Below are 27,601 nucleotides of genomic sequence, written 5' to 3'. Positions count from 1 at the left end.
CGGCCCTAAACTCTTTTACATTCTGAGCAATGAAACACTCAAGTGTTGAAGCTTCAACGCACATGTTTCCAATACAAAATAAAATCTAGGTATATGTCAACAAGACTATACAAAGGATCTATGCAAACATAGCCAAACATTCATCAATGATAGGGCAAACAATTGAAGCTTGATAATACAAACACTCGAAGCTTGATAATACAAACACTTGCTTGATAATGCAAACACTCATAAACATACCAAAAAAAAAGAAAACCCTCGAGCTTATAACATGGCACATGCCATACAAACAACAAACTAGTGCAGGCAGAGTACATGCAGAAAGTGAAAGCACTTCTAGTCATCCTCATCTAAGGTTGAACCCCTGATCATATCACTCTGATGACCCTGCTCATCAGCACTAGCATCATCGCTAGACTCATCTGCACTGCTCGAATAAACTGCAAGGTCGAAGGTTTCGCCTTTTCGATGATGCTCATCTATTTCTTCACGGTATTTTCGAAGAACACTTCCATCATCATAACGATCAAGGACAGCCATCCACTTTCTTTTTTCAAAGTGCACTTCCCGGGCACAGCGAGGTCTAAGGACATGGAGAAAGGCCTGGGAACCCAAGAACTCATTCACAGCAGCTTCCTTCTCAGCCGGGATACTACTCTTCAGCTCAGAAACCTCAACCAAGGCACTATCCAACTCCCCTTTAACCTTGGAAACCTCGAGCATAGTTGTCTCCAACTGTTTCTTAGTTGCTTCCAACTGTACCTTGAGTCTCAAGTTCTCACCATTCCGCCTCTTCAAACTCTCAAAATGTTGATCCTTGACTTGGATGGCCTCAGCTAAAGCTTTGCTCGTCTTCCTGGCATCATTCACAAGCTGCTTATTCTCTTTCAATTTCACCTTGCACCGTTCAGCCTCTCGCAGTCTGTCGTGATACTCAGCCATGACCTGCATGACAAGACAATCATCACTACTAAAATAATGCTAATAAAGAGGAGAAAACAAGGGAATGATAAAGTAACACTCACATATGAAGACAGCTTCAACATCCGGTCGCAATCCGATTCATCTTTAGCTAGGGGCTCTCCGAGCTCATCGAAAGTGAATCGACGCCCTGCCAGACAATTGTTGATATACCCAAAGTCCTTTGGCCGCATGGCAACCTTCAAATCCTTCCAAGGGACACTGCCAACCTCTTCCTTATCTTTACCCTTGCTGCTAAAACTAGGATCACCTTCCTGCCCAATGTGTTCCCTACCTGGAGGAAAGATGGGATTAATAATAGGAAGAGGAGGCAGCAATCGCCTATCTTCCCCAGCAACTATGGCAGCAGCACATCCAATGGCCTCAGCTTCAGCTTTCTTCGAGGCAGCAACCTTGAGGATTTCTTCTCGAGACTTAGTTTTAATAATTGGTCTCACTCGGTGCTTGCGAGCTTCCTTGTGAAACAGGATGTCTTCTGAAGGAACTAACATGGGCGCTCTCCTTTTCTTGGTGCTAGTCTCCACTTTCTTGCCCACCTTCTCCACTGAACAAGGAAAATCAAAGTAAGGAATACCACATTATATATAAAAAAAAAAAAAAAAAAAAAAAAGGGAAGAACAAGGATCAAGTGAGGATACAACTTACTCGCTCGTCTTTGGCACTCGGAAACTAAGGGCTGGAAACCGTACTTTCAAAACAAGGGACGTAGCTTACCCAAGTATCTATCTTCTTTCGGCACCCTCAGCACTTTCTCTACATCAGCTAGCTCCTGTCCGGAGAGTTTGATGGTGCCTCGTGTCACTGCATGAAGAAAAATCTTAGAAGCCAGAGAAAATCACAACAATAGCAAATAATGAGAAAATGGATACATTACAACCTACAGTCTGGAAGTGAGTAGGAACACGTCGCTCAGGCGTGACACCCTTAGCATGCTCCCAATCATTATAAAGAAAGCACCAACGTTTCTTCCATGTGCAATACGACTTTCTCTTATTAAAGACAACACGCTCTCTCTCCCTCCGACATGCACATTCAGCATAACCAGTACATGCTTTCACCGGGCGCATCTTATAACAGTAGCGCCACTGATGGAAGGAAGGCTCACCTAATCCACACTCCATCCAAATAATATAAAACCCGATCAAGGTATCCCAGAAACCAGGGTTGAGTTGCCCAGGTGCATAACCAATAAAAGCCAGCATTCGTTGCAACCACGGATGCAAAGGTAAATTTACCCCCAAGGTCATTAATGTCTGGGTATAGAACATAACATGACCCTTGGGCGGCTCCGAAGGCAATTCTTCACAACGCACCAAACGTATTCCTACACTACGGGGGATACTACATGATTGCCTTAGGGCCTCAAGCTGCTTTTCGCTATCTAACAAGTTATTTTCTAAATGGTCCGCTGTGAATTCAGAGCGAAATATGGGTATGGCATCACAAACAACCCCCTCACCCATTCGTATGGAGGAAGAACCAATCTCGGCTAAGGTTTGACAATGGTGAGGATCAGAACGACATATGGGTATGGCGTCACAAACAACCCCCTCACCCACTAACATGGAGGAAGAACCAATATTGGCTAAGGTTTGACAATTGTGAGGATCATCCAACGTTTCTTTTGTACAAGACTCTAACAAAGGCCATGAAGACCCCGACATTGCAGGCTCAAACCTAGAGCTCGAGCTAGGGGAGCCCTTATCACTAAGACTTCCAGACTCCGACATCTACAACAAACAGAAACAAACTCTATTACTACATGAAGGATCAAAACATAAGGAAGCTCACAGGGCATGAAGAACAGCTCAACTAGTTCATTATGTTCGTCACAAAATACATGAACATTCCAACAATTCAACAAAAAGGAAAACATCCAATGTAGTGGAGAAGACTATCAACCTGAAGATGGTGCAGCAAAGCAATGCTAGAATCCCTCTCAAGTAAAAAGCACTTTGTCTTAAAAAATCCCTACAAGATGAGCAAATGAAGGTAAGGTAAAGAATGAGAACTTATCCTTCTTATGTATAGTTCAACATGGCTATTAACATTCAAAATTCAAATTCAAACCATGAGAAAGCCCCACATGGAGGATCTTCAAACTTCTAACATTAAGGAGTTTCAAATTTCAAATGTTTCAGTTCCCCCCTCAAAAAAAAAAAAAAAATAAATAAATAAATAAATAAATAAAACCGAAAAAAAAAAAAAAAAAAAACCGAAAAAAAAAAAAACAAAAACAAAAAAAAAAACAACAAAAAAAAAAACAAAAAACAAAACAAAAAAAAAACAAAACAAAAAAAAAATAAAAAAAAAAACAAACAAAAAAAAAAAACAAAAAACAAAAAAAAAAAAACAAAAAAAAAAAAAAAGGGAAGGGGGAACAGCTTCATCAATGGGATTCAACTCCCAATCTCAAAAGCTTCGCACTATGTTCATCAAGATAGTGCGAAGCACAATCAATTTATGGTGCCAACAAAAGCTTCATCAATGGAGGACAAATATCAATCTCAAAAGCTTCGCACTATGTTCATCAAGATAGTGCGAAGCACAATCAATTTATGGTGTCAACATCAAAGCTTCACCTATAAAGCTTCACCACCAAAGCTTCACCTATAAAGCTTCACCTATAAAGCTTCACCTATAAAGCTTCACCACCAAAGCTTCACCTATAAAGCTTCAACCCCAAAGCTTCACCTATAAAGCTTCACCACCAAAGCTTCACCTATAAAGCTTCGCCAACCAAAGCTTCACCTATAAAGCTTCAACACCAAAGCTTCACCTATGAAGCTTCAACACCAAAGCTCTTCACTAGTCAAGCTATCTACCCAAGCACAAATTTATAGTCAATAAACCTTACCTATTCAACTATTTTCCAAACACAAAACCTTGTGGCAAATAAACAAATTTTGTTCACACAACCAATATTCTTTTGAACTTGTACAACAACACAGGGGTCAACACAAACATTTGTTTTGTTCTACACCCACAACATCCCTGTCATCAACAAACAGGCAATTATGTATATGTTTCCAAATATATTATAATACATCAAACAACAAGCCAAAGTCCCAAGTTAACTAGAAATCCAACCCAAGCAACCTTTTTCCCTCTCTTCCTCTTCCGCCTCCTTTCATCTATCAAATTTCTGCAACCTCTGCTCTTCTCCAATGGAGCTGAATTTTGGACACCTTATAGTTCTTGAGCAGATGAACAACTTTCAAGAAGGAATCGTTTCTGTTTGAGCTACGGAAATTAAAGTGTTGAGGCTCCCAACATGACAGTCGGATTCCCGCAAATTTAAAAGCTGCTGTGATGTTTCGAAGATCTGGAAATATTTAACCGTTAGTTCATTCTGAATTTTTGATATGTCATGAAAGAGACGATAAGAAACAACTTTGTTGAAGAAAGTATGTTGATCTGAACACGAAAAAATGAATTTTTGAAGCTCACAATAAGTCTGACGGGTTCACAGAAAATTGATGCACAGTTACTCATCATACCTGAATATCTGGAGTTGTACTACTCCGATGAACCTCAAAATTGGATATGTTGTATTTCACAAGGTCAGAAACAACTTTGATGAAGAAAGTATGTTGATCTGAACAAGACAAAATGAAGTTTCGAAGCTCACAATAAGTCTGACGGGTTAACCGCAAAATGATGAACACTTACTCAACATACCTGAATATCTGGAGTTGTACTACTCCGATGGCTCTCAAATTCGGATATGTTGTAGTTCACAAGCTAAGGAACAACTTTCATGAAGACAACCTTGCGATTTGAGCTACAGAACATGATGTTTTATTGCAGAGCTACTGCACCCTCTCCGTTAACTCCTTCCTTCCCTTCCTTGGCTCCAACACCCACTTTCCTTCATCATGCCTTTGGACTCATTCAGATTTTTGTGAGGACATGAAGACCTTTCCAGCAAAGAAAGAAAAAGGCCAGTCAAAAGAATAGCCAAAAGCCACCAAAAGTGACGGACAAAAGGAATAAGTGCACAGTGCCATATTGAACAAAGTCCGGGGAAATGGGGAAGAAGACACAGGCAAAGGGATGAGACTTTGAGTCTCATTGTTATTATTTATCTACCTCCCAATATGCAGCAAGAATACATTGGGCTTCACAAAAAACTAAATAAAGGGGAGTGGGCACAAACATGTTCTCCTCTTTGGGCTTGCCACACAAATAACAAATGAACAAAGGCACTGGATCCCTTCTTTTCGTGGGCTTGCAAACAAATGAGCAGTTTTGGGCTACACAAAAATTTTGGGCCCTCCCAAAGCTAAACCTAGCTTGAAATATTTTTGGATAAGGCATATATGAAGGTGTGACATCAAAACAAGGCTTCGTTACTTTGACATATTAGTAGCAAGCAAGACATCTCATTCGGCAACTCTCCTCGCCTGAAGACTTGGGGGACTCCCACCATATGCTACTGCACCCTGATACTCGGAAGTCTCACAACCACTCAGTGACTTGGATTTTTCAAGTCTCCAACCGAGAAGTTTTCCTCACTCAGGAAATTAAGGGAACACTACCTCAAACTACATGCTTCACTCACAAAGCTTCAACAATACAAGTTTCGACAAAAGAAAAAAAAAATTCAGAGAACTTTCTGAAGAATGCTTTGGTGTATTTAACACAATATGTTGAAATGGAGCAAAGCTTATTTATTAATATTTTCGATAAAGCCACAAATATGTACATATACATGAGTCAAAATAAACAAACAAAAGGGAGCCTTCACAAAGGTTGCTTAGGGGAAGTCTCAGCAGTCGGTAGAGCCCCAGAAAGAGAAAGCACCGGAGGGTGGTTATCCGGAGCCTCAGTACTTGACAAAACCCCAGAAGGAGGAGGCATTGGAGGTTCATCATTTGAAGCTTCATTACCAGGTACAGCCCCAGAGGACGAAGGCAATAAATGCCTTTGGAACAAACCCACAAACCGCTGATGATCAAGTAAAACCTTACCATCAGATTCCTTCATCTGGTCAAGCTTCATCTTCATGTTCGTAGCATAGTCATGGGCGAGCCGGTGCAACTGTTTATTCTCATGCTTGAGCCCTCTAATCTCCTGTTTGAGACTCATCACTTCAGCAGCCAATGATTCAACTTGGCGGGTTCTAGCAAATAGGCGTTGGGCCATATTAGACACAGAACCTGCACACTGAACACTAAGAGCCAGAGAGTCCTTAACAGCCAACTCATCAGACCGTTTGGAAAGTAGTCTGTTATCTTTGGGAGTGAGAAGGTTCCTGGCCACCACTGCAGCGGTCATATCATTCTTCATCACAGAATCCCCAACGGTAAGAGGACCAGTAGGGGATATGAAGGATGGGCGCCATATGTTGTCTGGAGAAGGCGTGGCTGTCTCTTCTCCAAGGTTCAAGTCAAAACGACGGTCGGAGGGTCCAGACATTTTAAAATGTGTTGAAGAGGGAAGAGGTCAGACAAATCAAGATCTTAGAAGTGCAAGAAGGGAGCTTCTACTGGTAGAGATTCAAGTGTGCTGTGGAACTTAATGCCAACCTCTATAAAAATCTGCACTCGACGGAGCTTCAGAAATCGAAGAGGCATTTGCTTTCTCAAAAGCTGGGCTGCTCAGAGACCACGAGGGCCGATCTCAGAAATCGAAGAAGCACCTGCTTTTTCAGCCTCGTCAGCACCTGTCACATGCACACTCAGCTTTGCGGAAATTACGGGCAATCTGTCGAAGATTTCTGGTGAAGTAGAAAGCACGTGAATCTTACTGTTCAAATCACCGCTCTCCACATGCACCATCAACTCCTCGGGTACCACATATAACTTTGTCAAAGATCTCTGACAAAGTTTAGGCACGAGAATTTCGAAGTTCCAGCTACCCTACTATTACCCACAAGGGTAAAGGAACAGCACCACTGCTTGACAACTGGAAAGTCCCTATGTGTGTCGACCTCCGTATTTTGCGGCAGGACAGGTTGGCAAGAACGTCCGACCTTTACTCACATTCGAGAAAAGACTCCCAACATAATTACTTTCTCAAAAACCGAAGTAGCACCGCTTTCCGAATCTCGAGAGTCAGATCCTCGACGGGATTGCTTGTTCGAAAACAGAAGAGGCACAACTCTCAGAACTTCGAGAGCCAGATTTCCTTAGATAAAGCTTGTCTGTAATCTTCACACGTAACATCAGCTTTCCAGATACCACATACCACTTTTTCAAAGTGCTCTGACAAAGTTAAAACACGTGAAGCTGGCAGCTCCCACTACATTACTGTGACCAAGAAGGGTAAAGGAATAGCATTACTACTTGTTATTGGGAAATCCCTATATACATCGACCTCCCTCCTCAACGGACAGGCAAACCTGCAAAAATGCTCAACCCTTTCTCGCATTCGAGAAGGCACCCTCAACATAACCTCTCGAAATACTCAGCTTTATTTCCCCCCGATAATACCTCAGCAAATAAGCCACACCAAAAACAAGAGTATCCCATATCATCAAGGTTGAAAGCAAGAGTATCCCATATCATGCTTTCTCCTTATCCTTGTCTTTGTCCTTGTCCACACCTGCAGGACAAGGAGAAAGAGAGCAGTCAGTCGGAACCTGAAATCAAACCTCCAATCTGGAACTGACTGCCTGGAACCTTTGCCTGGTTGCTTACTTAGCATTGCTCTCGAGTACTCATCCTCAACTGCTGTCAAGATCACGAATTCCACCGGCAAATACCTCATGACAGTTGATCAGATATTGGCTCTTTACACTGAAGCTGCCAAGCATGGATGAGTCACTATGAAGGAATGTTCTGAAGGACCATTTAAATGCAAAGGTTGCACACCACTTCTGCCATGCAAAAGATTGAAGCAGAAGGGTCAACGATGAGCTGAAACAGATCACTACATCACGACACCTTTCCATACCACATTCACTATTCCGTCAACAGCAACAGTATCCCATATCATCAAGGTCGAACGTACTCTAGATTTGATGGACTTGTTTTGACCCTCAAATTCTTAAGTCGGCCTTATACTCTGAAGGGAACCAAAAAACCCTCCGGCACAGTTCAAGAATTAGCCTGTGGAAAGTTACTTCTTCAAAAGCAAAAGTATCTCATATCACCTCTTCTCCATTTGTTTCTCCTTATCCTGGCAGCTGAATGAGAGACAAGGAAAAGGAGAACAATCAACCGGAAGCCGAAGACGAACCTCCGATCCTGGGTTGCTTGCTTGGAAGTTTGACTGCTTACCTTGTCTGTCACCTCTTTCGGCAGATCTCCTAGCTCGGCGACTTGGGGGACTCCTACTATAGGGTTTGTATCGCACTTGACCAAGCCCAAAACTACAAGTAAGCTTCAAGTGAAATTGATACATTACCTTGTGCATCTCCCCCGGTTAAGGACACCACCCCTGAATGGAGGAAGCGTACTTCCAGAGAAGATGCCACATCTACCTATGAGAAAGATAAGGCAAGTGAAGACGATACCACACCTCGGTACTTAGAAGTTTCGTGATTACTCAGCGGCTTGGATCTTGCAAGTCCCCAACCGAGGAGCTTCCCTCACTCGGGAACTTAGGGGAGCACTGTTTGTACCATACTTGACCAATCCCGAAACTACTGAGCACCGGTCAACGTTATACCATCAAGGATCCAGAAGAGCTTCCCTTCAACCGGGAGGCCAATCACAATGCGACACGTGTCGACATCAGAAGCCAACCACAACACGACACGTGTCAACATCAGAAGCCAATTACAACACGACACGTGTCAATGTCAGAACAAAACTAGAAACTCTCTTCTATAAATAGAGGTCATACTCCCACAATAATTTCTAATGTCATTTTGTACTAAACTATTCACTAGAACTCACTAAACCAGAGCTTGAACCTATGTATTTGTGTAAACCCTTCACAATTAATGAGAACTCCTCGACTCCGTGGACGTAGCCAATCTGGGTGAACCACGTACATCCTGTGTTTGCTTCTCTATCTCTATTCATTTACGTACTTATCCTCACTAGTGACCGAAGCAACCAAGCGAAGGTCACAAAACCTGACACTTTCTGTTGTACCAAAGTCTTCGCTGATTTTGTGCATCAACAGTATTGGTTGATGCTTCTACACGTTTGTCACACGTGTGGTTGTTGTCCACAAGTTGCATTCTCCACACTGGTAGCTCAGATTAACAAGCTCAGGGCTCACCACCCTGATTATCTGATCAAATTTATTTGATTGGATAAGTTGGAGAATTTACATCGACATTTACATCGAACAATTTAAATCTCGATGGATATTGCATGTCGGTTGGGTTTTTGAAAGTTGAACATCCAGTCCCATGTTCATACCTAGAACGACCCAGCAGAAGTATTCATTAAACGCCTTCAAATGATTGCGTGGTCGACTGGTCATACGTACCACAGTTCCCGACCTCTGCTTGGGGCCATGCAATATTGCAAGCAACCATGTTGGTCTGCCTGAGGCCCGTCACGACCCAACCTTATAAAGCGCGTGTCAGTTGGTTACCAGATACGAACCCGACATATCGCATCTGCGCGTCTTTGGTTGTGCGGTCTATGTGCCATTTTGCGCCGCCCTTACGTACACAAAAACAAAGGGGTCCTCAAGGAAGGATGGAAATCTATGTCGGTTATGATTCTCCTTCTAATATTCGTTACTGCATAACCTTTGACAGGCGATCTCTTTACCGCTCATTCTGCGAATTGTCACTTTTATGAGACATTCTTCCCGTCGTTAGGGGGAGATAAGCACGTCAACGTTCCTAAAGAACGACGCGAATTATCGTGGACGTCCCCACTATGTCTCATATCGATCCCAATCTAGATCGTCAGAGTTTAACCAGACATTTCCTCTGATCTAGAAAAAGTGACGAGATCACATATACCAGCTGCAAATATGCCTGCAAAGATGTGTACCAAATGTACTTCGGACCTTTATCCTGAAAGTAGGAAAGCCACAATTATGGCCGACCCTCGTACATTGGCGGCTAGCCAATCAATCTATCTTATGCCATAAGCATGGTAGATCACTCGGTTCGAGGATTCACCTCCCCAAAAGAGGAGGAACGTGGCACGAATGAATCCGCCCCTCGATCGCTGTCTCAGACCTTTTCATCTCATGAGATTAAATCCGGATTACTCCCGAGACCTGAAGTTCTTGGTCCAGTATACTAGTTTGGATGAGATATGGAATTGGAATGAGATTATCATAAATGATGTTTCATTTATATGGTACCGACATAAATGAAAAGCGACGTTAACGAACCGCGTTCCGTTGATTAATATCAACGTAGAACTGATTGGTCAACTAAAAGAATCAATCTATGACGAATGAGATGAATGAAATAGTGCAATATGACGCCTTGTGGCGCAAGGTTTCTCTCATACGCCATATGATTCATCGCAGCATTACAAACGTGGTTGTAGTATCTCTGGGATCGTGATATGAACCTACATGGAGTTTCCAAAGGACTTAGATGTACTGATTCAAATAGTTCTAGACCACAAGAACATCTTCTTGATTCTCAAGCGGCCTTCACTTTACGGATGCAGAACTATCCGGGCAGATGTGGTATACGCGTCTAAGTGAATATTTGATCAGTTAGGGATATATGCCCCTGCGTGTATAAAATCCGAAATTGCTAAAGTTGAGAAAATTAACTCGCATATCGGACTATAAGATGAATGATCTTGGGAGAACTTGACATTACCTCGACCTGAAGTTTCGAGCTAGTTTTGATGGTATTCTGGTCCACCACTCAAACTAGACCCAGAAGGTGTTACGTCTGAGTATATCCTGATCATCTATATGCTAGATGCAAATGAGACCTTTACGGAGGGTATGGAGCATAAGGTTCCTTATTGGAACGTGAGGCAGCCATATCTAAGTACCATTGGCGTTTGTTGTACTTAGCTCAAATGCACTAGATCAGACATCTTATGTGCTGATAATCTTTTGGCATAAAGCAGCACTGCGCCTAACACGCCACCACCAAATTTGGTGTTAAAGACGTTTTTCTGTTACTACGGATTTGGGCTTATTCCCTATGCATCTCAGAATAGATCACACCCCCTTGATCTTCGGAATGATGCCTACCTTGTGGGATTCGCTGAATCAGACCATTTATCTGACCGCACAAGGTACGTTCCCGCATGGTTATGTCTTTACCATTAAGGAACACCGCAATATCTTGGAGGTTAACTAGAGAGACCTTTTGTTGCGAAACCTTTGAATCGCTCCAAGACTCACTATGTCTCATCACGTGAGAGATATGGTCGAGAATTCTTGTTGAGCATATTCAAAATCCTTGCGATTTTCAACCATCGTTGAGTCCCAACAACGATCCATGAATACAACGCTGTATGTATCGACCAGATCATGATACATCCAACAAAGTCAACACCAAGCATATTGTGTCTACATCAGCATGAGCATCAGAAGATTGAAGTCAAGCAGTCCAATCCTAGACAACCTTACCGATATCTACACAAAGTCACTACCAAAGTCTACCTTCCAGAAGCTTGTCCAATGAATTGGTATGCGTAACTTTCTCATTTGCAATGCTTGTAGTTTCATTTGGAAGTTTTGTCAAACTCAGGGGGAGTATCTAGAAGTATACTCACTTGATCTTAATGTACTCTTTTTCCCTACGATTAGGAGCATTTTTCCCACTGGGTTTTTGCTACCTAACTAGGTTTTAACGAGGCACCCATCCTGGGCTGATCATACCCTTGTGAGCTCTTCTACTTGCGTCCAGAAGACGTATAGTTTTGACTTAATGCAACTTCTCACTTTTCTCCTTAGCCTATGGGCTTTTCTCCCACCTTGGGTTTTGCCATAGTAAGGTTTTGTGAGTTTTACCACTCCTGCATTCTTCCGTCTTTTGAGACTCGTATTCGCTACTTGTGCCGACCAAACGAGACGATTTCATCCACTACTTCTACATTTGCCTGAAGATCTGATGCGCCATCTACTTGAGTATTTGCACACTCAAGGGGGAGTGTTGTGACATATGTTCTTATCAATATGTGATTGTGTAAATCCTAAGTAGAGATAAAATAGGAATCCTTTGGGATCTAGAAGATCTTTCCTAATATACTTTGTATTACTTGGAGAGCAAGTTTCTCTCCTCCTAATTACTATAAATAAAGGCACAAGGACTGGGGAATTAACACACAATTCCTCAAACCTATTCTCCATTCTCTCTTCTTCTCTTTGCCGCACCTATCTATTAAATATAGGCCACAACATATGACATATTTTATCACCTTTTTTTATGAGAGATTTTTTAGTGTGCTGAAAACACAATTCGAAAAAGAAAAAAAATCCAACCACTTATATGATGACACTTGATGTACCGAGTTGTATTCCGGCACATTGAAAAGTTGTCGTCTCCTAGTTCAGATATACTGCTCTTTATTTTAAACACATCTTTGTATTCATTAAAAGACAAAAAGACATGCTAATATTTTGGTCCCAGTATGCAAGAACCATACCATACCATATACTTAGAAATATCAAGCATCCCGCTGGAAATCAACGGTAAGGCAAATATTATCAACGAAACAAGAGAAGGAATTGCACAATTCATTTGGTGATTAGGCGAACTAACAACAAAAAAATATAAAAAATAACGAGTCAATAATTTAAACATTGAATTAAATGATCCTTACGAAGATGTGGGTTGTTGAAGGGTTGGATCATCACTTTCCTTATTTTTGGTGGATTAGTGAGTCTTAGAAGCTAAACAAGACGTTGGAATTAAATTTAGAGGAAGAATTAATATACCTGTCCGCTGTGGTTTTAAGATTCCGGCCACACAAATCTGCAGAAGCCTTAAGATCCTTGTCCACTGCTCGACCTCATCTGGATCTTCATCCCTTTCATACTAACAAAGTTAAAAAAAATAAGGTAAAGTGAGACACATAATAAAAGTTTAGGTGGTAAAGTGAACAAATCAGCATATAGAGTAAAGTAAAATTTTGTGTACATAAGTGTCATAGAAATGCCTTTAATATTTTGTACATATAGAAAATAAATAGAGTTAATTACATTGCCCTGAATTTGTCATTTATCATCATTTTCATTCTTAAACATTTTATTTGTTTTATATGATCTTCAAACTCGCTATCGCATGACTTTGTTTTTTATATCCTTTTCATTGACTTCATCTATTTTTCTGTTAGGTAGAGGTGATAAATTTAAAATTCATCCCACAACCTAAAATATGGGAAAAAGGAGGTGGATGTACAAAATTCTTGCTATGCCCTCTATATTTAAGAGAAAAATTAATTTTTTTTGGTCAAAAAATAGATTTTGTTAAATTAGCCACCGACGAGGTTCAAACTCACATCGTCATGTAAGAGCTTAACTTCTTTCCACCACTATAGTAAAGGACCACTTGCAACAAAAAAATAAATTGAGTTAACAGATATAATTGAATTACCACATGAGAGAGTTTGAGAACCACAATAAGAAAAAAAAAAAAAAAAACTATTCTAGAACGAAAGTAAAATTCTTGACAACGATGTTGTATATCTGAAAAATAGTTCAAGCAGATTAAGATGTTAGCACATAGTCATTTATCTCGTTTATTGAACAAAAAACGAGGACATCAATGCCCTTTTTTTCTCTTTTGAAATTTATAAACAACAAAATTGAGATTTATTTCACGAAAATTACCATAAATTTTGACAAAATTGACGATTGAATTATAAGTCCAGCAGGCAAATCAAAAATAATCACAAGCTTAGAACACACCACATCAACATTTAGCAAGCAGTCTCATAAGAGATCCCAATCAAGATAAAACCATTCAATAGTTTATTACATTTCGTTCATTTAAGAGCATGGTTCCGAGGATTATTTAATTGAAGTTATACCATCTTTCTACAAAGAAAAAATGAAAAAGAAAATAAAGCATTGACACCCGTGGCAAAACCCGACATGGATTAGAGTACGCTTCAGCGTGACCTTCTGTAAAAGCTATAGGCCACAACCACTATTGCCACTGCTCCAACCACAGCAGCAGCTGCGAGAACATTGCTTTGCTTCCAGTTCCCAATCAAGCTTGACAGCTTCCGTAAGGCATCCTTTATGGCACACGACCCTCTGGTTTCTTTCGGCTTTTTTTCCTCACTTCCACCGTTCTCTTCCAAACTTACTTCTTCGCAACATGTAAATCCATCACTATTAGCACCTTGGCAACAGCCTGAAAAGTTCTCATTATTCTCAATCTGATTGCCCTTTTCTTGGTGAATCTGATTCCTTTCTTGTGGCTTCTCCTCGATTTTCTTATTTTCTTCTCCATTTGGAAGCTCCCGGTCATTAATTTCTTCAGCTTTATCAGAAGATGCTCCCATTTGGCCCCTGTAAGGAATGAAATTGAATTTCATGTTAAGCTATTTAAAGATTCAACTCTAAGTTTCGTCAATAACAATTGAGCAAGAACATGTATGATCAAGCTTAATAAACAAATCACAACAACATTACAAACCAGAAACATATACAGGGTAATGCAATTATATCCAATTATTTTGTGTTTTCTCCACAAAAGTTCCTCGATGTTAATGTAACTCTATATCAATTAATCTATCATACAAGATCAGACATAATCAACAATTGAAAAATACGACAACACAAGCTTCCGTCCAATGAAATTTTCATCCAAAGATAGTAGGCAAAACCAAAAACGTACAAACCTCCAATGTCGTTCTATAATCTCTCCCTTCCCAATATGCTTATCAAGCAATTGCGACACGGCAGAAAAGGTGACGAAGGGATACCTGCAATTAATAATACATAATATTCAAACTCCTTCATCGCTCCCAATACGATAAATTTTAAACTGTTATGATCCGGATATTACCAATGGCATGTCATGCTTCCATCTGAATCTGGGTTGTAGATCCTGAGTTCTCTAGCATACTTGCGGCCTCCAATTTGAAAGCAAGCAGTAACAAATACCTGATCTGTCAATCCTCGCAGCTTAGTCTCATGTTTGAAATTATAAATGAGAATACCTGCGACCAAACGTGCGGAAAAAAGATTGTCACTAATATGTGCGCATATAAATACACGGGGGCCAGTCAACGGCTCTTGCACTCCGAAAGCCCATGGTTTGTCATTCACAAGGACATCATCAACAAAGCTATCCACATCCGACTCTTTCAAGCCCCTGTGATCAACAAACAAAAACAACTCCAAAATTACAAAAAGGAATTTACAGGAAACAATAACCTAAAACTCTTTAATTTCTTGTAAGGCAAGGAATTAGTCGTAAACTGAGCTATTAAATTCAATTTTTAGAACTAATTTCAGAAGCTAACACGTATCTAATTATCTATTAATTTCTAGAACTAATTTTAGAAGCTAACATATATCTAATTATCTATTTAGTTCAAGAGATTGTGCAGAGAAGCAGAGGGTGACATCGGATAAGGATTGTCTGCACTCCACTTCCGGTGCCCTCCTGTTTTGTGTGGTCACGGTTAAGCCACGTCAACATTTTATATTTTTTTATAGATATAATAAGACAAAAATGAATAGTAATATAAAATGTTGACGTGGCTTAACCGTGACCATACAAATAGGAGGGCACCAGAAGTGGAGGGCAGACAATCCTTGTCCGGTGACATCAAGTTTAGGGTTTGCACAATGAGAGACAAGAGGGTTGATGGCAAGGGTTGGGGGTGGACAGAGGGTTGATGGGAAGGGTAGGAGCTAGAGAGGGGGGGTGGGTTCTGTCCACTAACGTTGGTTGCAGATAGAGAGAGAGGGTAGGGTTGAGGGGAACGGGTATAGAGAGAGATTGAGGGAGTAAGGGATAGGGGCTAGAGGTATGGGTTGATTTGTCCGGGTCTGCTGCATCCTTACTATTCAAAAGGTAACAAATTATTTTCAATTCATTCTTTACTGTTGGGAATTTACCGTTCGGCAAATGAGTCGAGGAGGACATCATAACAATAGGAGGCTAAAAAGGCTACTACATGATTCTCTTAAGGCTTTTCTCTTTCGTTTCAAGATTTGGATGAAATAGATAAAAAAAAACAATGCATGCACACTAGGTTTTGTTCTAAGTTTTTTATTGACTTTCAGAACTTTCCTCTCTGGTTTTCTGATTATTTTTTCAATTGAGATTATTTCTTACCAATTTCCTTTGAGATTTGTGCGTGTGTATTTGTTAATGTTCTGTTTCTTCGTTTTTAGAGGACATGGAATTGCTCTCTTCCTTTTTTTGGCAACCACGTATGCCCTCTCTCTCAAATTCCTTCATTAGGGGTCTAAGGTGATGTCTTTTTGCCTAAAATATAATTTTGTTAAACGACTTATGATATTTTGATTCTCTGCAAATTCTGCATAGTTCAAAAAGCAAAATCTCTCTCTATCTCTCTTTCTCTTTCTCTTTCTCTCTTGCTTTTTGTGGCTAAAGATCATGTCTTTTGTGTCATAAATTTGTTTTTGTTACATGGGATTCTGTATATCTTTTGGATAATCAAAAAGCTTGAATCTTTACTAGGTTTCTTTAAATTTCTTTGAATTCTACTTTGTGATTTTGGTTTAGAAATGTGTAGAATTACATTTAAGAGGATCATGAGGAACAGAAGCACAAATCAGTTCTCAGGCATTCCATACGTAATGTCAATGCTTAACTGCCTACCCTCCACTTGGTATGCTGCTTTGTTTCTCACTCCTTCAACTGCTCTCTCTCTCTCCCTTCTCTGTTGTGTACTGCCTAATTAGTTATTTACATTTGTTTATTTATCTTTGTAAAGCTTTCATGCTTGGATTTTAAATGTATGATTCAATTAGAAACCTTTATAATGTTGATGTTATAGAACATTCAACAGATATATATTCAACATTAGGTAGCTCGGGCAAAATCATAGAGACTAAGATTTGGTAGTATATGGAGGTGAGAGTGAATCTGCCTTGCTTGCCATGATATAGGCTTGCAATGATGGCTTCCTCTTTGTAGTACTACATTCTACTCTTACATGTTGACATCAGAAAGCAAACTAAGATAGATCCAAACCCACTCTTATTAATTAAAGTTAACGGAAAGAAAATGATTTATGCATACCTTTGTTTATTTGTCACTTGATTTTGGTTTAGGTTGACCATAGCTAAAACATCCAAGACTCACCTAACACCTAATATGATGACGACCCTATCCTTTTTAGCCTTTATGTGTGTGTTTGCTACCTAGCTGGGTCGTGGGTGAGTCTTGGATGTTATCTTGGAGGACAAGGATTGTCTGTCCTCCACTTCCGGTGCCTTTCTATTTTGTGTGGTCACGGTTAAACCACGTCAACATTTTATATTATTTTTTTTTATAGATATAATAAGACAAAAATGAATAGTAATATAAAATGTTGACGTGCCTTAACCGTGACCACACAAACAGGAAGGCACGGGAAGGGCACCGAAAGTGGAGGGCAGACAATCCTTGTCCTATCTTCGATGTCTTGATTACCTTGGTGGGCGAGTCTTGGATGTTTTGGTTCTGTCTTCTTCGACTCTTATATCTTCCCTTTTTCTGAATTTTCTTTATTTCTCATCCCTTAAACTTTGTATTTTTTTAAAAATATTTTTCTTTTTCGTGATGTAGATAGATGAACATGTTCAAAGGGAAATAATGAAATGGAATCCATCTCGATTTTCCCTTAGTTTCAGATGGAGAAAGTTAGGTCTAAAGCATTTTTACATAAACAGTCAGTCATAATATAACTACAACTTACGTACTTTTTCGATTTAATTGTTGTTTTGCATCAGACAAGGTTTTACTTCCAGCAGCTGATATCAGGAGTTAGTTGCTGTCATTTGATGGTATGTAATGTGACACTTTTCTGCCAATGCGTCGTATATTGTTATTTCTTTATCTTTTGATTTGGAAGTGGTGGTTGTAGTAAGGAAATAATTCGTTTCAATAGTATACGACTTAGTTTCAATAGTATATGACTCAATTTTTTAATAGCACTCGAGCGTTTTTCGAATAACGGTATTACGACTTAGTTTTCTAAATGCCAATAACAGCTCTAGATTTTGTCTCAAGTGGAGTATTCTTACTAATGTAGCATTTTGTTAGCACCTTAGTATGTTTTGATTGTTTCTCTGCTTGAACAGAGAATTGTTAACGTCTGGCTCACGTTTTAGTCTCTCCGTCGTAAGCAATTTTGCATGGCATTCTTCAATGTAGCTATAGGTAAGACAACACTCTCAGTACTCCATAATCAAACCACCATATGAACTTTTTTCATCCACCAAGTTAAGCTTTTATGTGCCATGTTGAATAGTTATAAGTTATTGCTTCAGATTACTCCAGTGCGACATTGTTGTTCTCTTCCTTACCTCTCAAGCTTGCTTGATATACTTATTCTTATTACTGTTTTATTGTTAAGAAATACTCAACTACGGTTTCAGTTCATCGTTATAAATCGGATTAAAATTAACCACTGGTTAATTATCTAAATCCTATAAATTCGGATGAAAATTAAAGCAACTACAAAACAAAAATCTCAAGAAATCAATGCGAATTTACCTATATTTGATCATTTGTGGGAAAATCAACACATCCCCGTCGGAAAACTCAGTTCCTTCGTGTCCTTCAATTACTGATAGCAACGTCTATCAAAAACCAAGAAAAAAGTGAGTAACGGAGTCAACTCAGCTCAACACCAGAACTCAGTAGCTCCAGAAAATAAGAAACGGTAAGAAAAAGCAATCAAAAATGCCGACGAATTGAGCTGGAAAATAGACCTTAACGGTGATGTCGTTCTTGCGAGCTTTGAGAGCAGATGCGAAGAACCTAGTGAGTGGATCGAACTCAGGGCCTTTGTTGCGCCATGGCCAGGCCTCTGGGGTCTTGTAGCAGAGGAAAACGTGGCAATAGCTCAATAGTGTATCGGCATCAGTGCCTACATCAGACACTCTTGACCTAGCACCGTCTTCAATAGACTTATATGGCTTAGTCACATAGGTGTCCCAATTAGTACCACTATCAGACAAATCCCACTTTACAATATCTACTCCTGTTTTGTTCACCTCAATTCTTTTATCTCCATAAAATTTTGCTCCTACAAGAACCATGTCGCCGCCTTTCAGATTGAGCTTCTTGTTTGAAATATTTCCCAACCAAAGATGATCTTCATGGGAAGCAGTTACGGTGGCCTTCATTGCCCAGATGCGAAATCTAGTTCGCTGGGCAAGATTAACAACATCAATGGATAGAAACCCAGTAGAATCGTCGTTTTTCGAAGAATAAACGATGCCCAAAGCCAACCCTCTTATATAATCATTACTTTGCGGCACTACAAATTGGACAATTTCATCCTCTCTCGCGACGTAGGCTAACCGGTGAGGAATATCATTTCCAGAGAGAAAAATTCCACCAAATGCATTTTTCTACACAATGGGGTGCAAAGTTAGTATAAGCAACAATACAAAAAGCAGAGAGAGATAGAGAGTACCATACCGTTTGGAGGTTCTCCTTAAAAGTACCAGTGAGACTGGTACACCCTTCCATATGAATTGAAACCATGTAGTCCAATGAGTTCTCCAAGTTTGGAATATCTTTGAGTTTGCGGCATTCTTTCAGTTCCAATTTCCTCATTTTCGACATCTCTGAAAAGTCGGACATTATTTCCAGTGCAGTGCAGTTATTCGCTTCCAATTCAATCAAACTGTTCGGCAAATCTGGGATTGCCTGAAGGTTTGTGCAATGATTTAGACGTAAAAACTGAAGCTGAGAAAGGCCACTGAGAATGGGTAGCCTATTAAAACCATTCCCACTTAGATATAAAGCTCTTAAAGAAGATAGACTCCCAATTATTTCGAGAACGGCACCATCTGTTATATTGCAGTTGCTGAGATTTAATGCCTGAATCATCTTCAGTTGTGCTAAAAAATGGTAAGCCCCACACAAACCCTTACAGCCACCGAGGTTCAATACCTCGAGAAGTGGGAGTTTTGAAAAGTCTGGTAATTTAGTCAAGTTATGGCAGCCTCCAAGAATGAGATACTTCAACTTCTTAGGCAACTGTTACTCAAAAAGAGAAAACAATAATAAAAATCCAAATGAATAAAGGAGAGAATGTATGATGATGACTGATGTTGATATTTACAAGGACATTGATAATTATATCGTACCAGGTTCGAATCCTCCCAAACTCGTACAATCTTGCTGCTGGTCAGTTGCATAAAAACTAGGTTTCGTTGATCAAAATCTGCTGGTATGGCTTTAAGAGGAAATCCATCCCAATACAACAATCTTAACTCCTTGGAAAGATGTTTGTAGCTTCCAGTCAACTTTACATTTTCCAGCTTGAGAAATTTCAGACGCCACATCTTCTTAAACGCTTCTGTACTGAAGCTTTGCTCGTCATCAGAATCTTTTGGCAAAAATAAGGTTAGGCCTTCAACTGCTTCTGTTCCCTGTTACAGATAAAAAAAAAGGATAATATTCACACAAAGCAGAGCCGTGAATTGGATGAATGAACTACTAGAAAGGTAGGACATACAACATAATTATGTATTTTCTCTTTCAATTTACAGTGGATGAAAGCCTTTTCTTTTCTTCTTTTTCTTCAAATATACTATGCACGTCATACATTATATATATGCGGATATGCGTATATACTCTTTCTTTACATGTACTTAACAAAAAAAAAATTTATTGCAAAAGTACTTACCAATTTGTTCCTAAGCACGGTTTTTGCATCTTCACTATGCCACAATCGACTACGTTTTCCCAATTCCACAGAAGATTCTGCCCGCAAAATTTCTCTTCCCATATCTCGAATCAAATCATGCATCCTCAAATTTTTCTCTACATCAATATATAAGAGACATCGTTCGCAAAGTGTGGTAATTTCTGCTTCTACAGAAAAACGACTACAACCATCCAATATTGCCGTGACAAGAAGTTTACCCCATCCAAGAAAGAAACAAGATATGTCAAGGAACACACCCTTCACATGATCATCACGTAGCCCATCGTAGCTTAATTTAAGCGTTTCATGAATTTTTCTATCAGGAATATTTTTCAATTTTTCCAATGTACTTTTCCATATGCTTTTACTCTTTTTCGTAGCCAACAAACGGCCAACAACTTCAAGAGCTAGAGGCAGTCCTCCACAATAATCAACAACATCTCTTGCGAGCTCAATATATTCTTCGTCGGGACGAGGATTTCCAAAGGCATGCCAACTAAGGAGCTCAAAAGCTTCGTCATTAGTCATTCCTTGTGCTTTATATCTTTTATCCACCTTTTGTATATTCAACACATGTTCATCTCTTGTTGTTATAATAATCCTACTTCCGGGACCAAACGAGACATGTGATATCGCCAATTTATCTAATTGGTCCGCATCATCTATGTCATCAACCACGACAAGTACCTTCATGCTTCCAAGTCTTTTCTCTATCTCCTTGGTTCCTTCAGCAACACTGCTTACCTTAATGTCATGCCGTTTCAAAAGATCTCGAAGAAGTTGTTCTTGCAGACTAACCATATTTTTCTTGTTACTCCTCACCTCTTCAAGGTAACATTGATTGCTGAAACTATGACCATATTTACTACAAATCTCTTTGGCAAGCGTTGTTTTACCTATACCGCCTGTACCCCAAATTCCAATTATTTGAACATCAGGTGAACCCACAATGTCTAAGTATTTAGTGTTGAATTCTTGCATGCGAAAAGCTATTCCAACTGAGTGTTTGGCTTCTTTTAAGTCTGTGGGTTTCAATAGTCCCTTGATGTCCCCAATAATTTTCTCGATAAACACTCCTTCACGGCTACAAGTAGAAATTCCAAATTACGAGAGCCATACTAGATGCCTTATTCATCATGACTATATATTTACGTATTGAAACAGGTTTGAATAAATTGTGATTTACTGAGCTCAATTCAACCACGTATTTATTCTTCAATTATAACATGAATACATTAGGTCACTGGTCATTGGACTATTACACAATTGTAGCTTTCAATTATATAATTAAGAATCCATTACAATTGGTATTTTAATTTGATAAAGTGTGGAGCATTTGTTCTTCACACACCCATAAAAAACGAAGCATGTACCCTCCGTTTCACTTCCTTAATTTTGACAGAAATTCATATGCAAATGCTCTACCTTTTATAAAATTCATATACCAATTGTAATAAATTTTTATGTAGTGACCAAAATTACACTTCTATCATAGTTCAGGGACCAATGATCCAATTTTTCTTCTCTAACATATAAATCAGATTCAATGCCTTACTTACAATATCTTAATTTTGGTTGATTAGTGAAACATAGTGATATGAAATTTAGGAAACTAGATTTTAATCCCTAAATAAAATGAAATTTAGAAAAATGTCTTATACAAGCTTAAAATTTGATTTTAGTCCCTTGACTCTATTTATGTATTCAATGTCTCTTTTTTTATTTATAATTTTATGAATTTAAATTTTATGAAAATATTATAAATTTTAATTTTCATTATGGTAAGCATCTTATATAAGAAAATATTTTCGTAGAGATTTTTTGGTACACTTATGTTTTTGCATATTTTCTTATCTGCCATTAATTCATTACAATATATTTAGGTACGAACATTTCGATTGGTTTCGATTGGGTTAGTATAATATGTTTAGGTATAGATATTTCGGTACACTAGTATAGTATAATATATTTAGGTACCGATATTTCAATACACTAGTTTCGTATCATATAGTTAGGTACGGAATTTTCGGTAAACTTATGTTTTTACATATTTTCTTATGTGTCACTAATTCACTATATATATTTATGTACGGACATTTCGGTACACTAATTTAGTAAAATATATTATGATACAGACGTTTAGGTACACTAATTAGAGAAAGTTAAATAAAATTAGTGAATTAAAATGTTTATAATAACAAATATAAAATTTAAAGTAATAACATTAAATAAGTTATCTATTAAATATAAAATTAAAAATATAATATGAATTTGAATTAATTACACATTAAGGGACTAAAATCAATATTCAATCTAACACTAGCTTTTTATTAAATTTTAATCTTCTTGAAGGATTAAAGTACAAAAATCCCTATGAAATTTGATGAAACATGGTGATATGAAATTTGAAGTAAACAAAAAAGTATACCCGTCGGCCGTGGTTTTGAGATTCCAGCCGCCCAAATCTGCAGAAGCCTTCAGATCCTCTCTCCACTGCTTGACCTCATTTGGATCTTCAGTCGTTTCATGCTTCTGAAATGCTTCCCCAAAACTATCTTCCTGTTTCCTGACTTGAGAAGGGTCAACGTCGTAGAATATTGGACAGACGATTTTCCCCTCTTGATCTTTTAGGCACCTCATGATCTTTGACAGCTCCCTCAGGCACCACCGGGACTCCGCGTACTCCTTCGAGAAGACGATGACAGCGATTCTCGACCCTTCGATTTCTTGGTCAAGTTCACTCTGTATGTTTTCCCCCCTTGTGAGCTGGTTGTCTATAAACGTGTTAATTCCAGCATTGCGTAACGCAATGAAGAGGTGGTCTGTGAAAGTGTTGCGGGTGTCTTCGCCTCTAAAGCTCAGGAACACCTCGTACTTCCAGCGGTTTGAGCTCTGCGAAGAAGACGAAGAGGCGGCAGAGCCAGCTCCATGGGCGGAGCTGCTGGTATCCATTGCAGCTTGTAGAAGTGCAGCTTGGCTTTCAAAAAACCAGAGTCAAGTCTTTCCCAACATTCCCCAGTGAAGGTGGCCCCTTTAAATATTTAGCATGGGCCAATGATGTCACTGCCGTGTCGATAACGCGTGAGTGCTATTCCCCCACAGTTTGATATGTATAAATGTAACCATCAAATTTAAAAATTGTATAACTGCTTACGATGCAATTTCCATTTTTTTTGTTGTAGTCTTTAGAGAAATCTGCCGCCCAACTTTGACCAGATGACGACCTTATTGTATTTTAAGGGTGGTGCGCAGGTCGGTCCAACTGCCCCTGCTGGTGGACAGAAGAATCTTCGTTGGAGACAGCCTAGAGAGTATCAATGGGAAAAGACCTCATCTCCAACAACCTATCTTAACAAAAGATGCAGAAAATTAAACTCCAACCGGCCAACTAAATGACTATCTATCTTTATTTTGTAAACAGTAATTAACTAAATTTAGCTAGAGGAGACATTTGTAGCTAACGTCAAAAGGATCAATGTCGTAAAATAAGTAATTTACTTGCATAAAGCAAGGATCAATTTAGCTGTGAAAGCAAGGCGATGATCGAGCTCACGATGGCAGCTTTTTTGATCCTATCGTCTTGCAAGGGAAACAAGCTACCAATTGCATCACACGGAGGCATCCAACTAATAGTTGAATTTCTCGATCAAGATTATGCTGGAGGCATCGGTGTGCAAGCGAAACTCAACAGCATAGCCACACTACACAACCTCTCAACCTGCCATCAGACTACGTCTCTTCGGGCGTAGTGTTATAGTTGTTACAAATAATTCACGGGTTGGAAAAATCAAGCCAACTAGTTGAGAAGGCAATTGCGCTACTTGACGACATTGTTTCTTCATCGAAGACTGCGCTAAAGGAAACTGCGGGTACGTGCGACATAATCTGGGCACTTGTTGAGACAATTGAAGAGGGATCGACGAAATGCAAGGAGCACACAGTATCTTCCGGCTTATATGCCACAGCTGCAGAGAGAAGTACAGAGGACTGATACTGAGAGAAGGAGCAATGCCCGGACTGCTTCAGCTGAGCATGGATGGGACGTGGACGGCTAAGGCCACGGCACAGGAGTTGCTGTTTCTCTTGAAAGACTGTTCCAATTACGGTTCGAGAAACAAGCAGTCGAGGAATAAGGATATAGAGCAGATTATGTTAGTTTATAAGTGTATTTGCTGAAATGTAATAAGAAGTCAGTTAAATATCAGCCCTTGGATCATAGTCCAAGTGTGCAGCTAAGATGTAATCTTAGACTAAGTAATTCCTGCCCTTGCTACATGTGCTAAGTGTGTGCGAATGAATGAAATGCAGAGACCTTTCTTCTACCTCAAGCTTAACTCTCTCTTTCTCTAAAAACTCTCATTCTCCTCTTCTTCAGTACTCATAGATTGATTGGAACTTACATACAAGATTACAGTCTGTATGCTAACCTGGCCTCAGAGCCTAGTTTGATCAATTGATACTGGGCGTTTGGATCTGTGAAGAGTGTTACCCAGAAATCGAGTCGATTGTGATCTGAGTCTAACATGGCAGGATCGGGTAGTAGTGAGGTGAGAACACCGATTTTCAAAGGTGATAATTATGAGTTCTGGAGTATTAAGATGAAAACGATTTTCAAATCTCACGGACTGTGGGATCTGGTTGAGAAAGGTTTCGAGAGTTCAGATTCGAAGGATGATGGTGAATCTGATGGAAAGAAGAAAGAAAAGGAGGAATCGAGCAGTATTGAGAAGCTACCTCTAGCTGAGAGACTGATGAAAGATGCTAAAGCTCTGGGTCTGATTCAAGGAGCTGTTTCAGATGAAATATTTCCCAGAATCTCTTATGAAGAAACTTCAAAAGGCGCATGGGATACTTTGCAACAAGAGTATCATGGTGATAAACAGGTTAGAAATGTTAAATTGCAAGGTCTTCGTAGGGAATTTGAATATACAAGAATGCGAGATGATGAATCACTTTCTGTCTATCTTACAAAATTATTTGATCTGATAAATCAAATGCGGAGTTATGGAGAGGAGTTATCTCGAGAGAGGATTGTTCAAAAGTTATTGATTAGTTTGCCATCAGCTTATGATTCTATATGCTCTGTTATTGAACATTTGAAGGATTTGGATGTGATTGAGGTACAAGAAGTTGTAGCTTCCTTGAAGAGTTTTGAGCTACGTCTAGATAGACATTCTGAGCACAAAACTGAGAAAGCATTTGCTAGTCTCAATGTGAATCCTAAACCAGCCAAATTCACTGGAAATCAAAGTGCAAGGTACCATAAGAATTGGAAAGAAAAAGGGAAGAGGTGGGATAACAAACCCACTGATGGTGCTAGAAATCCTTGTAAACATTGTGATAAGCTACATTTTGGTGAGTGCCGATTCAAGGGTAAACCAAAGTGTTATAACTGTGATAAATTTGGTCATATTGCAAGGGATTGTAATAGCAAGAAACCAGTGCAACAGGTCAATTATGCAAATAAGGTAGAATCTACACCCACCATGTTTTATGCTAGTAATCAAACTAATACTAGTGTAAAGGACTGTGATGATGTATGGTATGTAGATAGTGGGTGTAGTAATCATATGACTGGAAGGGAGGATTTACTTGTGGATATTGATAAGAATGTAACTGCAAAAGTTGAAATGGGTACTGGACAGCTTGTTGATGTAACTGGTAAAGGGAGTCTTGTAGTTGAAACTAAACTAGGCAAGAGATATATCAAGGAGGTTATGCTTGTGCCTGGACTGAAAGAAAATTTGCTCAGTGTGGGTCAAATGATGGAGCACGGTTATTATTTGGTGTTTGGAGGTCACAAGGTGGAAATCTATGATGATAGCTCATATTCCAACATGGTTGCTAAAGTTCCAATGAAGGGAAATCGAAGTTTTCCAATGAAATTACAGACTGGAATACATATTGCTTTCAAGGCAAATGTATGTGCTTCTACTACTATGTGGCATAAAAGGTTGGGACACCTAAACATGAGCAGTTTGAAATTGATGCAGGAACAAGAAATGGTAGTAGGATTGCCAGAAATCAAAGTAGTTAAAGGAGTATGTGAAGGTTGTGTTCTCGGTAAACAATGTAGAGAAGCATTTCCAAGGGAAGCTACTACTAGAGCATCAATTCCTCTAGAGCTTGTGCATAGTGACATTTGTGGCCCGATGCAGACAACTACAAAAGCTGGAAATAGATATTTTCTCACTTTCATAGATTACTGCACCAGGATGTGTTGGATTTATTTTTTGAGGCATAAATCTGAAGTTCTTAGTGTGTTTAAAAAGTTCAAAGCCACTGTGGAGTTGCAGAGTGGTTATAATCTAAAGCAACTTAGGAGTGGTCGAGGAGGTGAATACACTTCAATGGAGTTTAACAAGTTTGTTGAAGATGTAGGCATGGAAAGACAACTTACCACTTCATACACACCACAGCAAAACGGTGTGGCAGAGCGAAAGAACAGAACCATTGTGGAAATGGCTAAGTGTCTCATGTTGGAGAAGGATATCCCACTTGAATTTTGGGCTGAGGCAGTTAATACCTCAGTGTATATCTTGAATAGATGTCCAACCAAAGCCTTACATAGGAAGACACCTTTCGAAGCTTACAGTGGAAGAAAACCAGGAATTAAGCATCTAAAGGTGTTTGGTTCTTTGTGTTATGCTCATGTGCCAAGTCAACAGAAACAAAAACTCGATTTGGCAAGCAAGAGGTGTATTTTCTTGGGTTATGGTAGTTGTGAGAAGGGATATAAACTCTATAACATTGAATCTGGAAAGGTGATTATTTCCAGAGATGTTGTGTTTAATGAAGAAGCATGTTGGGACTGGAATGCACATAAGGAAATAAGGGAGAGTATCCAGATTATTAAGATGTCTGAAGGAGAACAAAACTGTGAAGGAGGTGATTGTGATCCTGAAACCCAATGTGAA

At 39.3% G+C, this 27,601-nt stretch overlaps 4 protein-coding genes, 1 long non-coding RNA gene and 1 pseudogene across 6 annotated transcripts in view; 2 read left to right on the top strand and 4 right to left on the bottom strand.

Annotated features, from left to right (window-relative positions):
• Positions 1–4,859, bottom strand: part of LOC139188037 (uncharacterized) — a 57,632-nt gene extending 52,773 nt beyond the window's left edge. Inside the window, exons 1-3 of the mRNA XM_070804997.1 lie at positions 4,663–4,859; positions 4,482–4,579; positions 4,081–4,306 (exon numbers count right to left, since the gene is read on the bottom strand). The gene's annotated coding sequence lies outside the window, so the exon portion shown is untranslated. The remainder of the gene's footprint in view (positions 1–4,080; positions 4,307–4,481; positions 4,580–4,662) is intronic.
• Positions 1–27,601, bottom strand: part of LOC139188038 (altered inheritance of mitochondria protein 32-like) — a 46,798-nt gene that overhangs the window by 15,400 nt on the left and 3,797 nt on the right. The window lies entirely within an intron of this gene.
• Positions 337–13,825, bottom strand: LOC139188055 (uncharacterized). The gene is made up of 9 exons (XM_070805080.1): positions 13,805–13,825; positions 13,657–13,722; positions 12,763–12,862; positions 4,482–4,579; positions 2,884–2,952; positions 2,612–2,711; positions 1,696–1,782; positions 1,026–1,525; positions 337–945 (listed from the first exon to the last, which is right to left on the bottom strand). Exons 1-9 carry the CDS (start codon positions 13,823–13,825, stop codon positions 337–339), a joined length of 1,650 nt encoding a protein of 549 aa, XP_070661181.1.
• LOC114826903 (disease resistance protein RML1A-like) lies at positions 13,745–23,765 on the bottom strand. Its single transcript, XM_029107786.2, has 9 exons — positions 23,113–23,765; positions 20,664–21,768; positions 20,122–20,406; positions 19,448–20,011; positions 18,733–19,377; positions 18,515–18,600; positions 14,843–15,151; positions 14,676–14,759; positions 13,745–14,343 (listed from the first exon to the last, which is right to left on the bottom strand). Exons 1-9 carry the CDS (start codon positions 23,634–23,636, stop codon positions 13,938–13,940), a joined length of 4,008 nt encoding a protein of 1,335 aa, XP_028963619.2. The 5' UTR covers positions 23,637–23,765; the 3' UTR covers positions 13,745–13,937.
• On the top strand, positions 15,728–17,926 carry LOC114826905 (uncharacterized). 2 transcript variants are annotated; one of them, XR_003775914.2, is made up of 4 exons: positions 15,728–15,859; positions 16,183–16,261; positions 16,548–16,643; positions 17,749–17,926. It is a non-coding gene; the product is annotated as an uncharacterized lncRNA (long non-coding RNA). The 2 variants fall into 2 exon arrangements; XR_011571153.1 differs by having other exon boundaries at positions 16,538–16,643.
• Positions 23,901–25,012, top strand: LOC114826803 (U-box domain-containing protein 7-like; annotated as a pseudogene).

Source organism: Malus domestica, chromosome 09 (assembly GCF_042453785.1).
Source record: "Malus domestica chromosome 09, GDT2T_hap1".
Taxonomy (NCBI): domain Eukaryota; kingdom Viridiplantae; phylum Streptophyta; class Magnoliopsida; order Rosales; family Rosaceae; genus Malus; species Malus domestica.
Note: the sequence above shows the minus strand (reverse complement) of the source record. Positions and strands in the feature narration are given on the sequence as shown.